The 19,511-nt window shown below is 40.1% G+C and overlaps 2 protein-coding genes across 3 annotated transcripts in view; one reads left to right on the top strand and one right to left on the bottom strand.

Moving 5' to 3' along the window:
* Positions 1-19,511, bottom strand: part of LOC127605991 (uncharacterized) — a 41,614-nt gene that overhangs the window by 3,694 nt on the left and 18,409 nt on the right. The gene's annotated exons all lie outside the window — the stretch shown is intronic.
* rabgap1l (RAB GTPase activating protein 1-like) overlaps positions 659-19,511 on the top strand; it is a 118,026-nt gene continuing 99,173 nt past the window's right edge. For both annotated transcript variants that reach the window (XM_052073903.1, XM_052073904.1), the window contains exons 1-10: positions 659-778; positions 4,920-5,132; positions 6,001-6,175; positions 6,667-6,859; positions 8,107-8,281; positions 8,607-8,764; positions 9,957-10,067; positions 12,143-12,209; positions 12,440-12,542; positions 14,372-14,538. In XM_052073903.1, the coding sequence (XP_051929863.1) occupies positions 4,995-5,132; positions 6,001-6,175; positions 6,667-6,859; positions 8,107-8,281; positions 8,607-8,764; positions 9,957-10,067; positions 12,143-12,209; positions 12,440-12,542; positions 14,372-14,538 (1,287 nt within the window). In that variant the 5' untranslated portion in view covers positions 659-778; positions 4,920-4,994. The remainder of the gene's footprint in view (positions 779-4,919; positions 5,133-6,000; positions 6,176-6,666; positions 6,860-8,106; positions 8,282-8,606; positions 8,765-9,956; positions 10,068-12,142; positions 12,210-12,439; positions 12,543-14,371; positions 14,539-19,511) is intronic.

The following is a 19,511-nucleotide window of genomic DNA, read 5'->3' on the forward strand; positions in this document are numbered from 1 at the left end:
ACTAAGTGAGCATTGTAATTGTTTGATTATTTGATCCAATTTTCTGAAAATTGAGCAATTATGATTTACTGTAATAATTATTTGTTTTTAAACTCATGTGTCGTTTTAATTAACGAACAATGTTTCATTTTTAGGATGTCTCTTGTTAAATAACACTGTTCGACTTTTAAAATCAGAGACGCAAGTCGATGTTTCTAGATTTTTTTGTGCTGATTCATAATGATTGCAAAATAACAAAATACGTAAAATAGTAATATATTTATAAATATTCATTAAGAATTAAGGGTTAGATTATACAACAATTGAATTATTTTATGGAACGCAGAAAGACATTATTTACAACGCATGGTAAAATCTGTGTTGTGCAAACTTTACAGGCTAAACTATAAAAATCAAATCATAAAATTATATATATTGAAACACAACTAGAGTTTAATAATGTGTTACTTTGTGGGTGTGACTCAGATTTACAGCGGTATGAGTTGAAAAGTCCCCTTGGGATCATAAAGAGCATAATACATTCAAAAATATAATGACATGAACAACAACATAACAACATGAGCAATACAAATTCTAAATGAGAATTCTGAGTACAGTATTTGAAATTTGCGGTCCACGTTGAACATACGTGAGTGCACAAGCGCAGCAGCACGTGATCTCCGTCGCCACACAACCGGAAAGTGTGCAGTTGGCGCATGGAGTGATGCATCCTGTTCACCCGTACGATCTTCGGCAAAGTCTTGACAGCTAGCAGGCAACTCCTCATCGCTTCAAGCAAGTAAGTTGACAGCTTGTTTGTCAACAAATGTGCTTATTTCAGTGACTGCGTGGTGTTTTGGCGCACTAGACGTTTTGAATTCCTTATTTGTTCTCTTCTGGAGGACGGTATGGGTGTTGCTATAATATCTGTGACCTCTCCAAAAAAGGAGCCAATTTTTTGGACTTCGAGCTGGTTGGCGTTAGCGAAACATTAGCTTCGACGTAAGCTAGCGTCTAGTCAGCCTGGCGCTGCTTGCAACTTCCTGATTAGACTGCACTCAACCTGCACTCACCTGTCCTCACACACTGCTGCACATCTGCAGCTCTGCAGCTTTCATACAGATCTAGATCTGGCAATCTCGCAGTGTGGAAAAGGGTTTTCAGGAGGTATTTTCACGACCGCTAATTTTGCATTGCCTTCATTGTTAACTCGAGAAGCCTGCTTCTGATTGATCTGTATTGACTGCATTCGATTATCCCATTTTAATTACATCTTCTAATTGTGCTGCTGCTGATCATTACGATCATAATGACGACGTCGAAAAAGATGATGATGATCCTCAGAGAAGTTTGGTCAAGGTCTCCATACAAAAACATAAGATGCAATAACACGATTACTGATGAGGATAAGCACATCGTGAATGGATAGAGTTTGATTTATTCACTTACACAAGTGTCAATATATATAATACTGTTCACAATAGTTTATCACACTATAAATGTTGAAACCGTTTTTTGACAAACTTTTCTTGACTTCATCCATCCATTTTCTGATTTATACTCGCAAGGATCATGGGTGTCTCTTAGGGCAGTAGGCGTTCTACACCCTGAACTGGTTGCCAGTCGATGACAGGGCACACATTAATGAACAACCATTCATGTTCACGAACACACCTAGGGACAATTTAGAGTGTTCTGTTAACCTGCCATGCATGTTTTTGGAATGTGGGACGAAACCGGAGTACCCACAGAAAACCCACGCTGGCATGCCAGAATATGCAAACTCCACACAGGAAGACTGGAGACGGAATCGAACCTTGCACCTCTCCACAGTGAGGCGGATGTGCTAACCAGTCAGTCATCGTGCCACCTTTCCTGACTTTAATAGTTATGACAGCGAAACTGTGTGTCTCGTGGACATTGTGCATATTATTTTTTGTATAACTCATTTGAAAGTGAGGTGCACATTGGTTGAACAAATTAACTTTATTAACTGATTTAGCATTGTGCTGTGTTATTTGCTGACCTGCGTGGCACAGTATCAGCTTCGACTTGTTCTTTAATGTGTGGTTTTGCCACACTGCCCAATACATAACATCCTCCATTGACTGTAGGTTGGTAGGCATTCATCTACAGCAGGGGTGGGCTATTATTTTCCTGGGGGGGACAAATGAGAAGCAGAAAATATTGTGGAGGGCCGGGCCAAAAGTTAGAAATGGAAAAATAAAGAAGATAGACAATGTCTTTGTATGCCAGTAATCATGTAACATTCTCCTCCACCATCACACTCAGCACCGGTTCTCCTCAAGGATGTGTACTGAGCCCCCTGTTGTTCACGCTCTACACATTTGACTGCTCTCCGACTCTTATTAGCGGTCCAGTTTGCGGAAAGTTTTTAACATGATAACAATCAAACCATTCTAGGAAATGTTCATTTACTCGAGCCACAAGCAATTCACTCTGAGCATGGAAATTGCCAGAATCGGACTGAGTAAGAATCGCTTCCTTGTTTTTCAAAGTCTCGTAGATTTGAGTCTTTCCGACTCCAGGCGGCTCCTGAATGTTTCGTACTTTGCTACCCACTTCGTTTAATCAGATACATATCACTTTCCCTTCCATGGTCATTACTCTCTCCCTCTCTACATGGGCCGTAGTTTGTCCACTCCTGATCTACAGCAATGTTGGGTACCACTTTTTTTTCCCAGACAGATACCAGTACCTAACTCTTAAGTACTCAGCAATACTGAGTACCCAATACCGCTCGTACTTTTGATACTTTAAATTTCTACCAAACCATATACGTTTTACTTCTGGCAAAAGGGAGAACAATCACTCTGCAATCAAGCTTTTTAAGTTTAAAACAAAAAACGAACAGCTGGTTTAGGATTCAGCTGTAATAAATGAACAAACATGCAATATACAACAAACACTGCCAACTCCCTGAGTCTTTGTTTAAAAAAAAAATCAAGTGCAAGATCCATCCATCCATCCATCCATTCTCTCCCACTTATCCCGGGTCGGGTCGCGGGCTCAACAGCTTTAGCAAGGAAGCTTCTTAAAGCTCTTTCCAGGGGGAACCCAAGGCGTTCCCAGGCCAGCCTGTAGACATTGTCTCCCTAGCGTTGTTCTGGGTCGTGCCGGGGGACTCCTGTTGGTGGGACATGCTCGAACACTTCACCAGGGAGGCGTCTAGGAGGCATCCTAATCAGATGCCCGAGACACCTCTCAACACGGAGGAGAAGCGCCTCGACTTTGAGCCCCTCCTGGATGACGAGCTTCTCACCTTATCTCTAAAGGAGAGCTCGGATACCCTGCGGAGGAAACCTATTTCGCCTGCTTGTATCCCCCGCCAATCAAGTTTTTGGTGATGATAAACAACACTCAATTCATCCATTCATTTTCGATAGTGCTTGTCCTCAGTAGAATTAGATGGAACCTATCCCAGCTGGACTTTGGGCTAGAAGCCCACACCCTCTTGCCTAATGTCAGGCCCCAGCTTACACGTGCCACTAATAAGGACAAGCGCTCTTCAAAATGGATGAATGAATTTGTAAAGTTTCTCCATCAGATATCCTTTTATATGAACTTCAGTGTTGGGATTGGCACGCACACACACACACACACACACACACACACACACACACACCCTCGCTGATGCAATGTAGTTTGTTAGTTCGGTGTATTTTGAAATTGAGTCACTTCACTGCCTTGCTTCAAATAATTTCATACCACGCAGTGTTTCCACTGACATCAAGCAGGGGTTTGGCCGCAATGTTGCGAGCTGTGCTGGCAAAGCAGACGAAGGCTTCTAATACTGGGTGCTCATTGAGACACTCATCTACCAGTTTACTTCAATCGAGGTTGTTTCCATTGCACTATGTAGGGAGAATGGTGACTGCATTAGCTGTGTAAATATGTCCCATCATCATCACACTGCGTCACAGATAAGTCATTCATTATTTTAACAAAAAGAAAAGCTACAAGATACAGAGAGGGAGACTGTGGAGTAGATTTATTTTCTTGGCATGTGTCGAACATTGATATGGTATAGACTGCCATGTTGGTTTGTGTATATTCATGTCGAAACAACAAATGCAGCCAACACACCTGCAGTGCAAGTACTGTACATGTACTGTAAGCTACTGTTGTTGTCTGGACCAGGACAGGCAGGAGTAAAATATTTTCCCAACATCTGCTGTTGCTATCTGCGTTTCTCATCTGGTTTGATTCTCCATGCCAGTCCCTTCAGTTAGTGACCCATTAATCGCCTGGATTGTTCATGCTACTTGCTATAATTCAGTAAGTATGATTGGAGCACATGATCCGGTTGCTGTCCTTCTATTGGTATGAATGTCTGAATATCAATCGTCACAGTGTGCATAAATGAAATCATGTGTCTGGAATGAATGAAAACAACCTTCTATGTGTTGTCTCTTATCCAGATAGGAATTTCATCTGTGCTGGATGTTGCACATACAGCACATTTGACAATAAGGTTGTACTTGACTTGAATATTCGTGCAGATTGCAGCAAATTCCTTCAATGTAGCACGTGTAATACAGCCGGCTGCTTGAGCCATCTCTACTACTTACCTCATTAAGAATGTCAACTTGTCCTTATTATAGATATGTAACCAAGTTCATGGTACTATATTATCACAATATTTTTCCCCACAATATTCATCATATCACTGTTAATCAATATGGTGGAAAAAACCCCAACAATGGTCTATAACTAGCTTACTGAAGTCCCCGGAGTCCTGTATCCATGATATGACCCAACAGTTTTCTTTATGTGGTCCTGCTTTTGTACTTTTACTCGGGTGTTTATTTATTTATTTATTTAACGCTGCACATTTATACTGTTTCATTTGAGAAGTGCCACATGTACAGAGACATTTCAGTTAAAGTTGTAACACAGGCTTTTTTTTTGGTATCCAGAACTGGCGGAACTGGGGAGGAAAGGGGAGAGATTCAACTCCGGTCCCCCCTGCACTTCCTGAAGAAGGGTCAGCCATGGATGACGGCTCCTCCTTGCACAAAGTCAGCAGTTCCACAGAGTCTGTGGCCACGGTCACCAGTGAGGAGTTTGTTCTGGTACAGCCTAGTGCAAATGGATCACCGCAAGCCTCGGAGGGAAAACCGAAGCTCAAGGTCAGAAGCACACCCCAGCAGACAGATAGGAGTAACACACATCAATACATGATCCTCTTGGCCATATGAATTAGCTCTTTCAAAATAATCTTTTGGCAAGCATACTGGATGCTGCTGACAACATTCGCTTTGGCAAAAAGTTAAATAATGGAGCAGGTAAAACACTTTGTCAATGCCATCTTGGTTTTCAATTTTATTTTATATCTCACCAAAGATGTAAACAATATTCTTGATTAAAAAAATAAATAAAGGTAAAGGTTTTATGTTTGTGCAATTTGTATTTTGACTGTATTGTATTTCACATCATATACACTAGTTTCCTCTTTGGGCTCTGAACTTGAATCCCCCACCACCCCCAAAGTTATTTCTTGAAGATAGCGCTTAATAACACTGTGATAAATTGAGGACAAGAGGAGTCATGATACTTTCCTTCACACTTATTTGTCCCACAATGGGTAAATTTGGAATTTTGGATTGGTCAACAATTCTCCCCCCCCAAAACATGTCAGTGTGCAACGATAAACAAATAAAATTTCAACTGTTTTCTGTTTTGAGTTGCTGAAATAAATGTACAATGGATCCATCCAAGTATCGATCCTGCTATTCCTCATTGAGGTTGTGGGGGAACTGGAACTTCAGTGAGCTGGGTGAGGGGTGGGTTTTTTAAAGTATGTGTAGATGAAAGGCTAAAACCAAGCCACAGGCCAGTGGGAACAAAAATGCACGTAAAAAATACTTGCATTTACTTTGACACGGCCATAGCATACACAGTACAATCCAGGAACCTCCCTGCTCTTCTGCACTGTCTATGTTGACCTCTGTTTATCTTTACTGCCTACTTCAACATTCATGCTACTTCCTCCACCAGATGTCGTGGAATGGTAGTGAGCAGCTGGAGAAAGCAATGGAGGAGGTGCTGGATGATGATGCTGTTGCTGATGACGATGAAGACGATGAGGACGTGAAGGTGGAGAAGAGTAGTGTGGAAAAGATGGAAAAGCACATCTACCCAGAAGTTCAAGTCCTGGAGCGCCACCCACCAGGTAGTGTTCAATTGTAGACTTGTAGTCGGTTGCTGCGCGAGCGTCATGGTTTCAGATTTAAAAAAAAACACAACAACAACTGCCACACGAGGTCTGATGCTTCCTTACTGCTGAGTGAACTGAGAGGAAATGGTGAGAGTTGTGTCCTATAAAAGCTAGCCAGCAGTGGAAGTTCTTCTGCTGTGCACATTGTTCTGCTTCCTGTTTGCAAAGTTTTAAAGAACTGCTCGAACATCCTGTGCCGTTCTGTCACCTTTTTTTCACTTTGACGTTTTTACCATTTGGGCTGAACTCTTGTCTGCTCTTTCTTCATAAATCCACAATCGTTAAAATAGAAAATGGCTCCTAGTTCCCATCAGAGTACGATAACCCCATTTCTGAATTAAACTCACATTTGTCAGTCAAAATGAGAGCAGGCTGAATAAACTGACACCAAACATTTCAGTCAGAGCAGTAATCAAAAATATTTTTTTGGTCATCACCCTGTCCAGCACCAGCGAGCCCCACGACTCAAGAGGAAGACGGTGTACAATTCAACAAGCTGTCCTACTTGGGCTGCACTTGGGTCAAAGCTCCTCGTAATGAAGCTGAGGCACAGAGGGCAATGGCGACCTTGCGAGCTGAGAGTGCCATCCCGATCCCCATCACCTTGCATGTACCCTGTGGACCAGAGGGCTCCGTGAGGTAAGCCATTTTATCTCAGAAAACCTGGCATTGCCTCTGCCAAGGAAGTTTTGTTTCTGCGGTTAATTTCTAGCTGGCAGCAAATACAACAAAAATAGGTCCTGAATTTCCACTGAACTTTGTGAAGGAATGTGGAATGGATAAAGACACCAGATTGTTGTGGCTTTATGTTTAAACAATAAAAAACATTTGGCATGTTCTTTAATATTCAGATGAATTAATCTTAATGACCAAAGCATATTGCCGGTGTCGGTCAGAAAATGCCTATGTCACATTTCGTACATTTCAAATATTTTCTCAGATCTTTAATGTTGGTCAGTCCACAAATGTGAATGCCATTTTCAACCACATATTGACCAATCTAAAGTGTTGACAATGGCTTGTACACTGTGATGATGCAACTGGTCGAACGAATATGTCGGTTTTGGGGTCTCCTGAAAAGTGATGATTTTGGAGGTACCAGCATACTGCCTGACGTCAGCGCTATGTACTGTTTACTGTATCCAAGAGGAGGGCATTAAAGGTGCACAGTTTGATGATAGGAGTTAGCATCTCTGCATTACACTTCAAATTTGGGACGGCACACCGGAAAAACTGTTTTGGGAGAGTCCAGCAGTTGTCGCAATGCACGGAAATCACCCTAATTCTGTTGAACGATTACATTTTTTTAACAATTCTCTCATTGATACTTTTTAGGAAAATAGGACACTAAACAAGTAGATTAGCATCCACTTTCCTCCAAGTCAGCCTTTCATTCCTTTAGGAGCTCCAAAATTGTATTGCTGAATAGAAAATATTTTCATTTATTGAATTTAATTTATTCATCACTTTATTCATAAACAATATGTTCTTTTAAATTGAGAGTGCAAAAAAAATGCAATATAAAGATGATTCAGTTCCTGGTTTTGTCTGTAACGTCGGAAAAGACGCAAAAATGTGGATCACAGTTTTCCAAAATAAAAGCAGATGTTTTTTTTGTTGAATCACCACAAAGATAATCAGTCAAATTTCAAGGAGGACTAGAGAAATCAGAGAATATTAACTGTTGAGAAATTGAGCATTTGGGCAATTTAAAATGGGCGGAAAAAAGCATCAAAACAATAAATCGAAAACATAATTTGTGATAATTTAATCTAATTGATTATTTGACAATTAATCCGTTAATTGTTGCACCTCTAAACCTTACTTTGATCATTTCACTGCCGTAAGTCTTCTTTGAAAATGAGCCTCTTCATAACTTTTTGCAGGGTTGTGGACCAGGCTTCGGGTACAGAGATTTGTTCCTTCCCCATATACAAGGTCCTGTTTTGTGCTCGTGGACGGGACGGCTCTGTGGAAAGTGACTGCTTTTGCTTCACTGAGAGTTATCGGAGCTCCGAAGATTTCCAAATTCACGTCTTCTCCTGCCACATCAAGGAAGCGGTAAAGTGGACTTACACACGCGCTGCAGCCAAGCACTGTTTTTCCTCACTTCACGAAACATGTACGCTGAGGTTTGCGTTGAGCAAGAACTGCTTTTATTTGGGTGACAAACCCACTTAATCCAAGATGGTCATCTCCAATTTCTTGACAGCGCTTTTTTTTCTCTTTTCTGCTATCCTCCGCTTTCCATCTTCCGCTTCGCCAAGGCCTTTGCCTAGCTCGCCACCTCACCTCTTCCTCTCATGTTCATTAAATTGGTGTTTTTATATTTTTGTCCAAATAATACTAATTTGGCTGCGATCTTCTCTTTTCTTTTTCCATGTAGGTCAGTCGAATCTTGTACAGTTTCTCGACAGCCTTTCGCCGCTCTTCACGGCCAACCGATGTCAGAGACACGCCGCTGTTGAGTCCTTTTGATAGTGACCTCTTCATTTTTACTGTCTCTCTGGAGATTAAGGAAGACGATGGCAAGGGCAACTTCAGGTATTTTGACACCACATACAGTAAAAATGAAGACAGACTAAGGTTCAACAATTATGGAAAATAATCCAATTGGAATGAGTTTTTTTTCCCCCAAAATTGCGATTGCCATGATGTAAGCGATATTTTTTTTCGCAGTCCTTTTCAATGATTTTTAACAAACAATTCATCATTCATTACAATAAACAATATCTGATATATTAAAAATTAAGGCAAATGAATCATTGATATGAAAGACAATTTACTTCTAAACTACAAATACGTGTTAAAACTTCCGAACTGCTTTAACATGTCATCAGTTTTGCAAGTATAAGCGTTCACCATGACAACATAAATTCTGAGACACAAGCTTGATGTATGCTATGAAAGCTAAACTTTAAATCAGTTAGAAATCAAACAAATGCAGAAAAAAGTGCAATGCACGAAGCACAGATTATGACTATAATGCAAACAAAAATCTGTGGCTTTATTACTTTACCGTATCACAATTTTCTTGTTGCATGAAACATATCATTGATCTATAAACAAGTGTTATTCAATTTATTTCATTTCCAAGATATTTGTTTTGATTTGATTTCAGGACAAGTACTGGTAAATTTACTCAGAAACTGCATGATTAGTATTTTGTATTTGGATTATTTAAAATTTGATCGGTAGGACGAAAAATGACCTCCAATTCTAGAAAGACCAATATATATATAGTATGCTTGAACTTTTTGGTTCTATGAATAATTAACAAGATGCATGGGTTTGGAAATAACCGGGGAAACCAGAGCACAAACAAAATCTAAATTTTAAAATCATAGAAATTTTAGGCAGTAGCAGTCGTGCAATTCAATTTTAAATGGTGCTCCGAATGGATGGATGGCCGTGCGAAAAGAGTCAGGCGGCCCAATGAGCGAAATGTATTGATAATTTTTCCAGATGTAGCGCTTTAATAAAGAAACATGCAGATGATGCAAGCATGCAAAATAATCCCATGTTGAATAAAGGCCATTATAAAACAGATTTGTATTTATTCATTTTTTTCTGTAACTGTACCGTCATGGAATACAGTTCATTTTGGGGGGTAGACTGAATACTTAATACTGGCACATGTTTTCTCTTACTCCCGAAGACTAACTGTAAAATACGTTACTTTGACATGTGGTTGTGGGATTATGTTGAATAATCCAGTCTCTCTTCCTTTTCACAGTCCAGTCCCCAAAGACAGAGACAAATTGTATTTCAAACTGCGACAGAATGTTCAGAAGAAAGTCCTCATTACAGTACAGCAAATTAGCAACAAAGAGCTCGGCATTGAGAGGTGAGAGCCAGTTTTATGATCCAATGTGGCAGTTTATTTTACCAGTAGGTGTGACAACTTTCACCATTTTCAGAGAATAACACACATCCGTCCGTGTATTTGATGTCCCTCAAAATGGCTCTTCAAAAGCTGTTTTGTGCGTCCTCATGAATATTACCCTCCTTTGATTTGCTGGTTGTTACCTTCTTTGTTCGCACCTTCAACTGCAGGCGTAGTGTGGCGCAAACTGAACGCTGCATTCGTCCATAGGTGTGGAAGTATTAACAAAATCGACGAGATGTTGTCTTGATTCCATCCTTGAGCAGCACACAGGCGACAGTGACCCTTAAACATACAAACTCATGGGTCCATTTCCCTTTGGTGGCTTTTTGTCCCTTGGGCACTTGCACACACCTCTTAAATGTGTGTGCAAATCCACCAAATATGCAAAGAAATTGTACAGTTCTTGGAAGTATGGGAAACTTGAAATGTTTCCCTTTATGCATGTGTCGCACAAAACAAAAGCGGAAAACGCTTGCCTCGTTATGTTGCCCGTGCACGGACGCCACTGTTACTGTCGTGAACAGAAGCTGTTACTCAGTGTATTATAGTCTGCTTTGTCTTTTGTAATTTTATACATGTGCAAGGTATATAACAAATTCACAGGTGAGCCTTTGCGCTGTATAGTAAACAAAGACGCTGAATCCCAATTTTTTTTTGCCGCTTCAAAAGAATGAAAGCACACCTTTTTTTTTCCATTACATAATTTTGTACATTTTTTTTCGGTCATCAACCGTTTGGGAGCAGAGAACTACTTCTTGGCCACTGATTATTGGAAAAAGGCAACCAGTTTGACCCACGGTTCTGAAACAAGTTTGTGTAAATTAACTGTCAGCATGTTATTATGAACAATGAATATGGAAAAATGATCATGTTAATGATCTCTCTCAACAATTAAGAGAAATTACTGTTTGACAATCCCTGAACTTGTTTTAAATGTTCGGTCTGACAACTGGACTGAGATCAATTGGTCAGGTGTCGGGGAAGAGCCACTAGTGAACATACAGTGAGAATAATGGGAGGGAATCGTTTTGTTTTATCCCTCTCTGATTGTCAGTGATTAAGAGCTACTGTACGCTTATCTTAACAAAACCCAAAACTCAAAAATCGTTTTGCGTGTCCACAGCCTGGCAACCTCTCATGGAGAATCTGTCATCATTTCCCTTTGCTTGGGATGGTTGTGTTTGAACAACAAAAAAAGGATAACTTAAGTCTTTTTAAAGAGCATCATCAAAATAATTCCACGACAAAATACTGTTGTGTGTGCTTGAAACAATTTCCGCAACATCCCGCAGCCCTCGTTTATTGCACTCATGCACTGAGCCTGCATGCCTTCACCAAAGAACTAGGTCAACCTTGCCAGTCACTTACCTCCAATTTCCCTCACCAGATGTCACCTGCCCTTTTTTTCCTCAGCCAGTGGGCAATTCTGTTTGCCTTTTTTTCTCGCCTCATGCCACAGTATCGTCAGTGTCTCCCTTGCCATTGACTAAAAACATCTGAACGGTTATCTATGGACATTACTTGATAACAGTGAATCCAGCTTGAAAGTCATTGATCAATACACTTGAATTGTGCTTTCTATTCGAAACTTCTTGCAAAATCTTGCAATTTTTTTTGGGGGGGGGGGTTGATATATTCCCATGCTAACCACTGGATGGCACCCTAAGCTTGAAGAATAATACTGTTTGGAAATTGCAACTCATAGGGATGAAATGCTGTTTGAGATTTAATGCGTTACTGCAATTTTTGCTTAGGGACAAGGAATTTGCTATACCGCATGTATTTGTTAAAAAACAAAACAAAACAACAACAATTAAAAAAAACAATATGCCAAGTCTGTGACATTTCCCTTGCTTGAACTGATATTTTGTGAAGGCTGAGCAATGTTGAAGTAGTTACAGTACAATTAATTCCTTCTTTATTTATATAGTGCTTTCATGACTGTTGCAGTTGATTAAAAATGCATAATAAAAGAATGATCACAAATGTTTGTCATCATTTAAACATGCAAAGCTCCTGTGTCTGTTTTCTAGATGTTTTGGAATGCTCCTGAGTCCAGGCCAGAAGGTTTGCAATAGCGACATGCATCTGCTAGACATGGTGAGTACGGGACAATCACGCACTGTTTCTGTGAATTACCCGATGATTTGTCAACTATTGCATGATTCCATCTTTCTATGGAATACTGCATACAATATTTGTCAGCCTTTGCTTGCATTAGAACTTTATTTGTTATACTTCGTATTTGACAGTGCAAAGCATTGTAGTCAATTTGATAAACATACAGTTGATATTAAAGAAACATATTTCATCATCAATTACCTGTCCAGGAGTCGATGGGGAAGACCTCTGATGGGAAGGCCTACGTGATCACAGGAATATGGAATCCCAATATTGCAGCTTTCCAGCCCCTCAATGAAGATGCGCCTAAAGGTGTGATGCTGTTTTTTCCCCCCTCTTTGAAAGCCAAAACTACATGATACATAATACTGAATTTGATTTGCTTTTAGGAAATGAAATATTATTTTTTTCACCAATTAAAACATTTTCACTCTCAAAGTTATATAAATTGTGATTTAAACTTTCATTCCTCATAGAGGACCAAGAGTCTTCCATGGTTGCTTGCCTTGTCTGCTGTCAAGAGAATTGTATGCACAGAACACATATCACTGTTTTATTTGGAAAAGATTTGATGGTCTCTAACAGTTCTTGGGTAATGAGTATAGACCAAAAATGTGATCCGTTTGTTCATTGTTAAGATGAAGGTGTGCCTTGCTGGACTAATTTGAAGTTGGTGTTGCATTTCCAATTATAATATTCAGGCACAGCCATTTTAGGGAAAAAATGTCATTGCAATTAGATAATAATAATTACATTGGTCAATGGTTGCGTACCAGAGAAGTGGCATGAGGAAGTACACAATGCTTGCATTTGTCACGGAATGCAGTATTTGTTCTTTGATGACAGCTCAGTATAGTCTTTTGTCATGCAAGCCTTGCGACCCGTAGCGTGTCAAAGCTTGGCAGCACCGTTTCCTACGCAGGCATGAACACATCGTCAAGCAGCTGAAGTATTCACTCCACTCACGTGAGGAACTGAATCAAACTCAGTAGTTACAGATTAAGAAAACAAAATCTAATTAAATTCAAAATGTGATAAAACAGGCCTTGTTTTAAAATTCTATTCGCAAACCTCTGCAATCATAATTACAGTTTGGGGGGGATTATAATTTCTAACTGAAATGGGCTGTACAGGTATCTCAATGAGATCCCAGTGTGAAATAAATGTGTAATCATATTATTAGAAGGGGTTTTGCTTTCTTTAACACATTGAGAAAACTAACATTATGTGATACTAATTTTAGCCAACAAGAGCCTAAAAGGTCAAAGGTGTCGAAATTGTCATTGTTCCATACTCCTGTTAAATTTCACCAAATAACCACAATTACAAAATCCCAAATGACCCAAATTACCTCCAAATAAAGGACAACTCTTCCCCTATTGTCGAAGGCCTAATACAGTACATGTTGGGCAGGAAGGACACAGACAGACTAGCTATTGAAGTGGCTATGCAGTCTTCAACCAACTTTATTTGCATGGCTGGTGTGTAGAGACAGCCCAGACAGGCACGGGGGAGAACATGAAAACACAGGAAGTCCCCAGACCTCAGCCAGACAACAAAATCAGAACCAAAACCTTCTTGCTATGAGATTAGTCACTGTACTGCTGTGCTACGATAAGTCGTTTGAATTTAGCCCTAAAACTTATCAAAGTTTTCACATTGGATTTTATAATGACTGGATTTTCTAGTTAATGGGAAAATATTTACACAGTATGATCTGGTGGTTGGCACAGCGTGGCTGCCAGGCTGAAAGCTTGCTTCACTGAATCCGTCAGAGTTAGCAAATTAAAGACGGTGGCAACTTGCTGACTGGAAGGCTCAGAGAGTTTGAAATCCAGGGATTGGTCAAACATTGGTCTATTATTGGATACTGTATAACCTAATGTAACCAAATGGAGAGACAAACACACATACACACTTATTTGAGAACACCAGAGAGTGGCCACAACAAGAACACACAAGCATAAACGTCCTCATCATGTGATCTGAAAACTTTTGGATCAAGGACAGATTTGATCAGTTTTCCTTCATACTGCAGCGTGAGCCTTTTAATGTTTCTGAAATAGTTTCTTGTTAATCATGTAATATCTTATTGTCATGTAATATCTAGCAACGCTTTCCCCTACTATTGTCTGGACCAGATAAGCAAGTGTACATGACGGTGGCTGTGGACCTGGTGGTAACTGAGGTGGTGGAGCCAGTTCGCTTCCTGTTGGAAACTTTGGTCAGGGTTTATCCATCCAATGAACGTTTCTGGTACTTCAGCCGTAAGACCTTCAGCGAGACGTTCTACCTCAAACTTGGACAGGTATGTTCACACATAATACTTTTGCTCAATTCACAGTCCGATATAGAGTAGAATTAAATAGGCACATCCACCATCTAAATCAGCAAATCTACTTGTTGTTATTTTCACTCAAATGAGAAAATAATCAAATTTCCACTCAGTGCATGTTTTCGAGCAGATTCGAGTTGCGACCAGTAAGGCAATTTTAATTGATGAAGTACTTTAAAAAATCATGTTATTATTAAAGCAGTTTGCGATTGACTAGCAATCAATTCAGGATGTCAACCTGCCTACTTCCTGGAGACAGCTTAGATAGGCTCCAGCAAGCCCGCCACCCTCAAGAGGATAAGCCATTTGGATAATTAATGTGGAGGAGGCCACAATTTTTCATCAGTCTACTCGGGGGGCACATAGGACCACACACTTCCTAACCAGAGATATGACAAATATATTTTTTAATGCATGCATACAAAGAACCACTTTCCTAACCCATCAATAAAGGGTTGAAAGAAAACAAATACGTAACCACATACTGAAGTGTTTTTTTTTTCCAGTGCAACGGGCTCTTGAATAAAAATTGCCATTCAAGAACAGCACAAAACTGCTGAACAAGAAACCACCATTCAGTGCAAGAATTCATTTTTGTATTACCGGTATTATTTTATTTTTTTATCCCCCAAATCATCTCACTCAATATTAATATCATTGCGGTACTATGTTTGACCTGGATACCATTACAAAGCTTCAAAAAAATATGCACTACTCATAATGTAGGGCAGTCTAAGGCTATGTACACACGACACGGCGTGATGCCTAATTTTATATACCACCACTACTTGACGCATTTCTCATTTTATACAGGTCTGTTAAATATCCCTTCAAAATCTAATGACAAAAAGTAAACAGTTATAGGGTGCTTTATATGTTTTTATAGATTATATAATATATTGTAGGACATTGTTATCGTGATATAAAATGAACGATAATGTGACAAAATATTTTTTTCTGTATTGCCCAGGTCTTTGTGTGCAGAAGGACATGCCCTCAAAATATTTTGCCTGCTTATACACTTACATCTGTTTTTGTTTAATTTAGTAATGATATTAAGGTCATGTATTATAAACCAGCTGCTATGAGTTTTGCTAAAAATGTCAAATTAAAGGTCTCCTTCCTCGTCATAACGTGTTCTACTCGTGTGGATTTCCTCACAACTCAAAATGTGATCAGAGAAAAGAGATGACCAGCCAGCTTCATGTTCTTTGGTATAGAGAGGAAAAAAAAAGAGAAAAAAAACACAATCCAGAGTTACTCTAGTAAGCCATCCGGTAGTTGGCAAAGCAGTGGATTGTGGGGAAGTTTCCATTGTAGCAGGCTAATAAGTGGCTCTTTCTCATTATTGGTGTGTTGGTAATTAATGGCGGCAGTTTGACTTGTACGCCTGATTGCCTACGGAGTTATCTCCTTAGTAAATGGAAGACTGGTGCACTGGTTAAGAGCCAATTAAAAGATAATATTATATCTCTGTATATATATATATATATATATATATATATATGTGGGGGGGGGGTGTGTGTAAATGTGTAATGATATTGTCCTATTTCCTCTTAAAAAGAGTAATATCTTTTTAAGATGGACGGATTAATATAATATGTTGGACAGGCGTTACATTTGGGTAGTGCAGTGTAGCTTTAGTGCTTGAATATAGATTTTCAATGGTTTACCTTCATATCATTTGAGAACATGAAAAATTGTTTGAACTTTTAAACAAAAATGGTCGACAAATACACGTGAATGATGTCACAATAAGTACGGTATGTTCATTTCAACATTCACTCATGCCGCATCTAGGTGATGTTTGATAAATTTGACATTTCATTTTCAAATGTTTGTCAGGCCCCACCTCACAGGCTTTCAATTTCATGCAGGGCTTTTTGTTAGTTTGCATATAAAGTGAGAATGACGTGATTGATCAATTAATTATTCATTCATTTACAATTGATTAGGCAACACGGTGGGTTATGTGGTCAAGGTGAGGAATATACTTGCTTGCCTGCGCATGCGTGTGCATTTTCCCAGGGTAGTACGGCTTCATGCATGTCAGGAGCTGGGATAGACTCCAGTTTACCCGTGACACCGTACAGGACAAGTGGTAGAAAATTGATTGATGAATAATGATTATTTGACCAAACTACAATTTTTAAAAATTTAACCTTGTATAAATTGCGAATGTTATCTTTAATTGTTTGTGTCCGTAGAATACAGATTTACGAGTCAGATCTTTATTCCTTGCAGAGTAAAAGGACAGCAGCAGTCTCAAATTTATTAGGTTAGTTCTAGTGTATAATCTTAAACTTATTGATTGTAGCCATCCATTGATCCATTTTCTAATCTGCTTATCCTCACGAGGGTCGCGGGCGTGCTGCAGCCTATCTCCGCCGTCACCGGGCAGTAGGCGGAGGTCACCCTGAACTGGTTGCCAACCAATCGTAGGGCACACAGAGACGAACGATTCACACTCATAATCACACAGGGAGGACATGCAAACTCCAAACAGGAAGGCCAGGGCAGGAATTGAACCCACAACCTCTGCACTGTGAGGCGGACGTGCTAACCAGTCTAGCGCCCTTATTGGGCTTATAACAAAGTAACTGATTTTGTTTTTGTTTGTCTCTGAAGTTCTCTAAAAACTAGCTATATGTTCTATTCTTTCTATTTTTTTTCTCATCACTGACTTGAAAAAGGCATTAGATGTTCCACTGGGTGGGTGGATCAATACTGCATCAAAGCTCATTGATCCACTGTACCAGCGGCAGGCGGTAGGCTAAAGCGCTACAGTTTGTGAATAGACTAGAAAGAAACATCACCCAAGGGCTTGGATATTTTTTTTTCTGTGGTGCTTTCCTTATATGGCTTTGATTTCAGACTGTATTTGATTTATTGTTTTGGACAGAGAATGTGGGCTGTAGTGTATGCTGCAATTTTAATTCAAAAAATAGTTTTGACTGTTGACCTGAACTTGTATTTTTTCCACTTTCAGTTGCACATTCAGCAAAAGGTGGCAACTTTGTTACCCGTTCGATGTTGAACTTTGCTTGAGCTCAAGGTGGTACAGCGTATTGGAACCGCAAGGTCAATTTAGTTATTGTTGTATGTTGAAGGGCCCGGTAGTCCAGTGGTTAGCACGTCGGCTTCACAGTGCAGAGGTACCGGGTTCGATTCCAGCTCCGGCCTCCCTGTGTGGAGTTTGCATGTTCTCCCCGGGCCTGCGTGGGTTTTCTCCGGGTGCTCCGGTTTCCTCCCACATTCCAAAAATATGCGTGGCAGGCTGATTGAACACTCTAAATTGTCCCTAGGTGTGAGTGTGAGCGTGGTTGGTTGTTCGTCTCTGCGCCCTGCGATTGGCTGGCAACCGATTCAGGGTGTCCCCCGCCTACTGCCCGAAGACAGCTGGGATAGGCTCCAGCACCCCCCGCGACCCTAGTGAGGATCAAGCGGCTCGGAAGATGAATGAATGAATGAATGTATGTTGAAGACATTTGGATTCCAGAGCAAAAGATGACGATGAAGCAAAAGTTGAAAAGGCCGTACTTTGCATCTTTTGTCTCACATCCATGTGTTAAACAACGCAGAGCAGCGCACCTTTTGTTTGAAGCCAAATCATTGGAACAGACACTATTAAATTCACGTGATTAACATTTGGTGGCATAACCCTTACTTCCAAGAGGACCATCAAGCCGGCAAGCCAAACCACTGCATTCTTCAGTTGAAATTACTTGGCCTTTATTCTTTCAGTTCTCGTTTGTTTCTGAGGGTTTCGCCCTTCACTCTTCTCTTCAGGAGGCGAAATGTATGATCTATTGGGTTATTGTCCGGTGATTGATTTGGTTGATTACACTTCGCCCTTTGCTGTGTTGGCAGTGCGTTTTGGGTCGTTGTCTTGTTGCATAATGAAGCTTCACAATGAAGACGATTGAACCCGTTCCAGACGCAGCCATGCAAGCCCAAGCCACGACTTTACCCCCACCATGCTCTACAGATGCGGTTGTTTGTTTTGGATCAAAAGCAGATCCTTTATTTCTCCATACTGTGGCTGGTTCATCACTTTGGTAGAGGTTCGTCTTGGTGTCATCAGTCGATAAAATTTTGTTCCAAAACTTTAGTGGCTTGTCTGTGTACTTTGTAAAATCTATTTTTTTCTGATGAGTGGTTTGTGTCTTGTGGAATGGCCTGTATAGTTCTTCTCGACGTATTCCTCAAACAATGGATTGTGATACTTTTACTTCTGCCCTGCGGAGGTTGGCAGTGATTTCACTGACTGTTGTCTTTGAGTGTTACTTCACATCTGACAACGCTTCTGTCATCCGGTGAATTACTTGGCGAAACTGTTCAATGTATGTTGCGCAAGATACCAGTAGTTATTGTTCTTTTTCAGGCATTCCAAATTGTTGTTTTGGCGATGCCTCATGTTTGCAGTAGCTCTGATTGATTTTTACTCATCTCTCAGATTTTATTCCATAGACATCTCTCTGGTCTCTATGTTTGCTTAACAGCAAATGCAGTTTTCACAGGTGAAACCCAAAGCCGGAAAGCAAACAATATCTCATGTTTAAACAGTCGATCCAAACGGCAGCACCTGAGGAACGGGAAGCAACCATCAGTCACATGTTCCAATTCTGCTCACTTGAAAAATGGGTGGGTTCCAAGAAAAAGTGATCTCACCTGAGTTGTTCAGCATGTCAAGCTGTAAATACCATGAACTAACATCTGCAATTCAGATTTTGTTTTGTCTCATATCCATCTTTTGATCTGGAACCCAAATGTCTTCACTGCACCCCAACAACAAATAATTTGACCTTGCCTGAATCAGATGAATGACATTTCCCTTCATCTGAATGTGGCAATAGTCACATAACAAATCAAACTCTGAAGTACAAGTACCACTGCTCTAAATACGGTAGTTTAAAGTTGTATCTTTTTAAATTCAAGCTAATTAT

Source organism: Hippocampus zosterae, chromosome 8, assembly GCF_025434085.1.
Source record: "Hippocampus zosterae strain Florida chromosome 8, ASM2543408v3, whole genome shotgun sequence".
Taxonomy (NCBI): domain Eukaryota; kingdom Metazoa; phylum Chordata; class Actinopteri; order Syngnathiformes; family Syngnathidae; genus Hippocampus; species Hippocampus zosterae.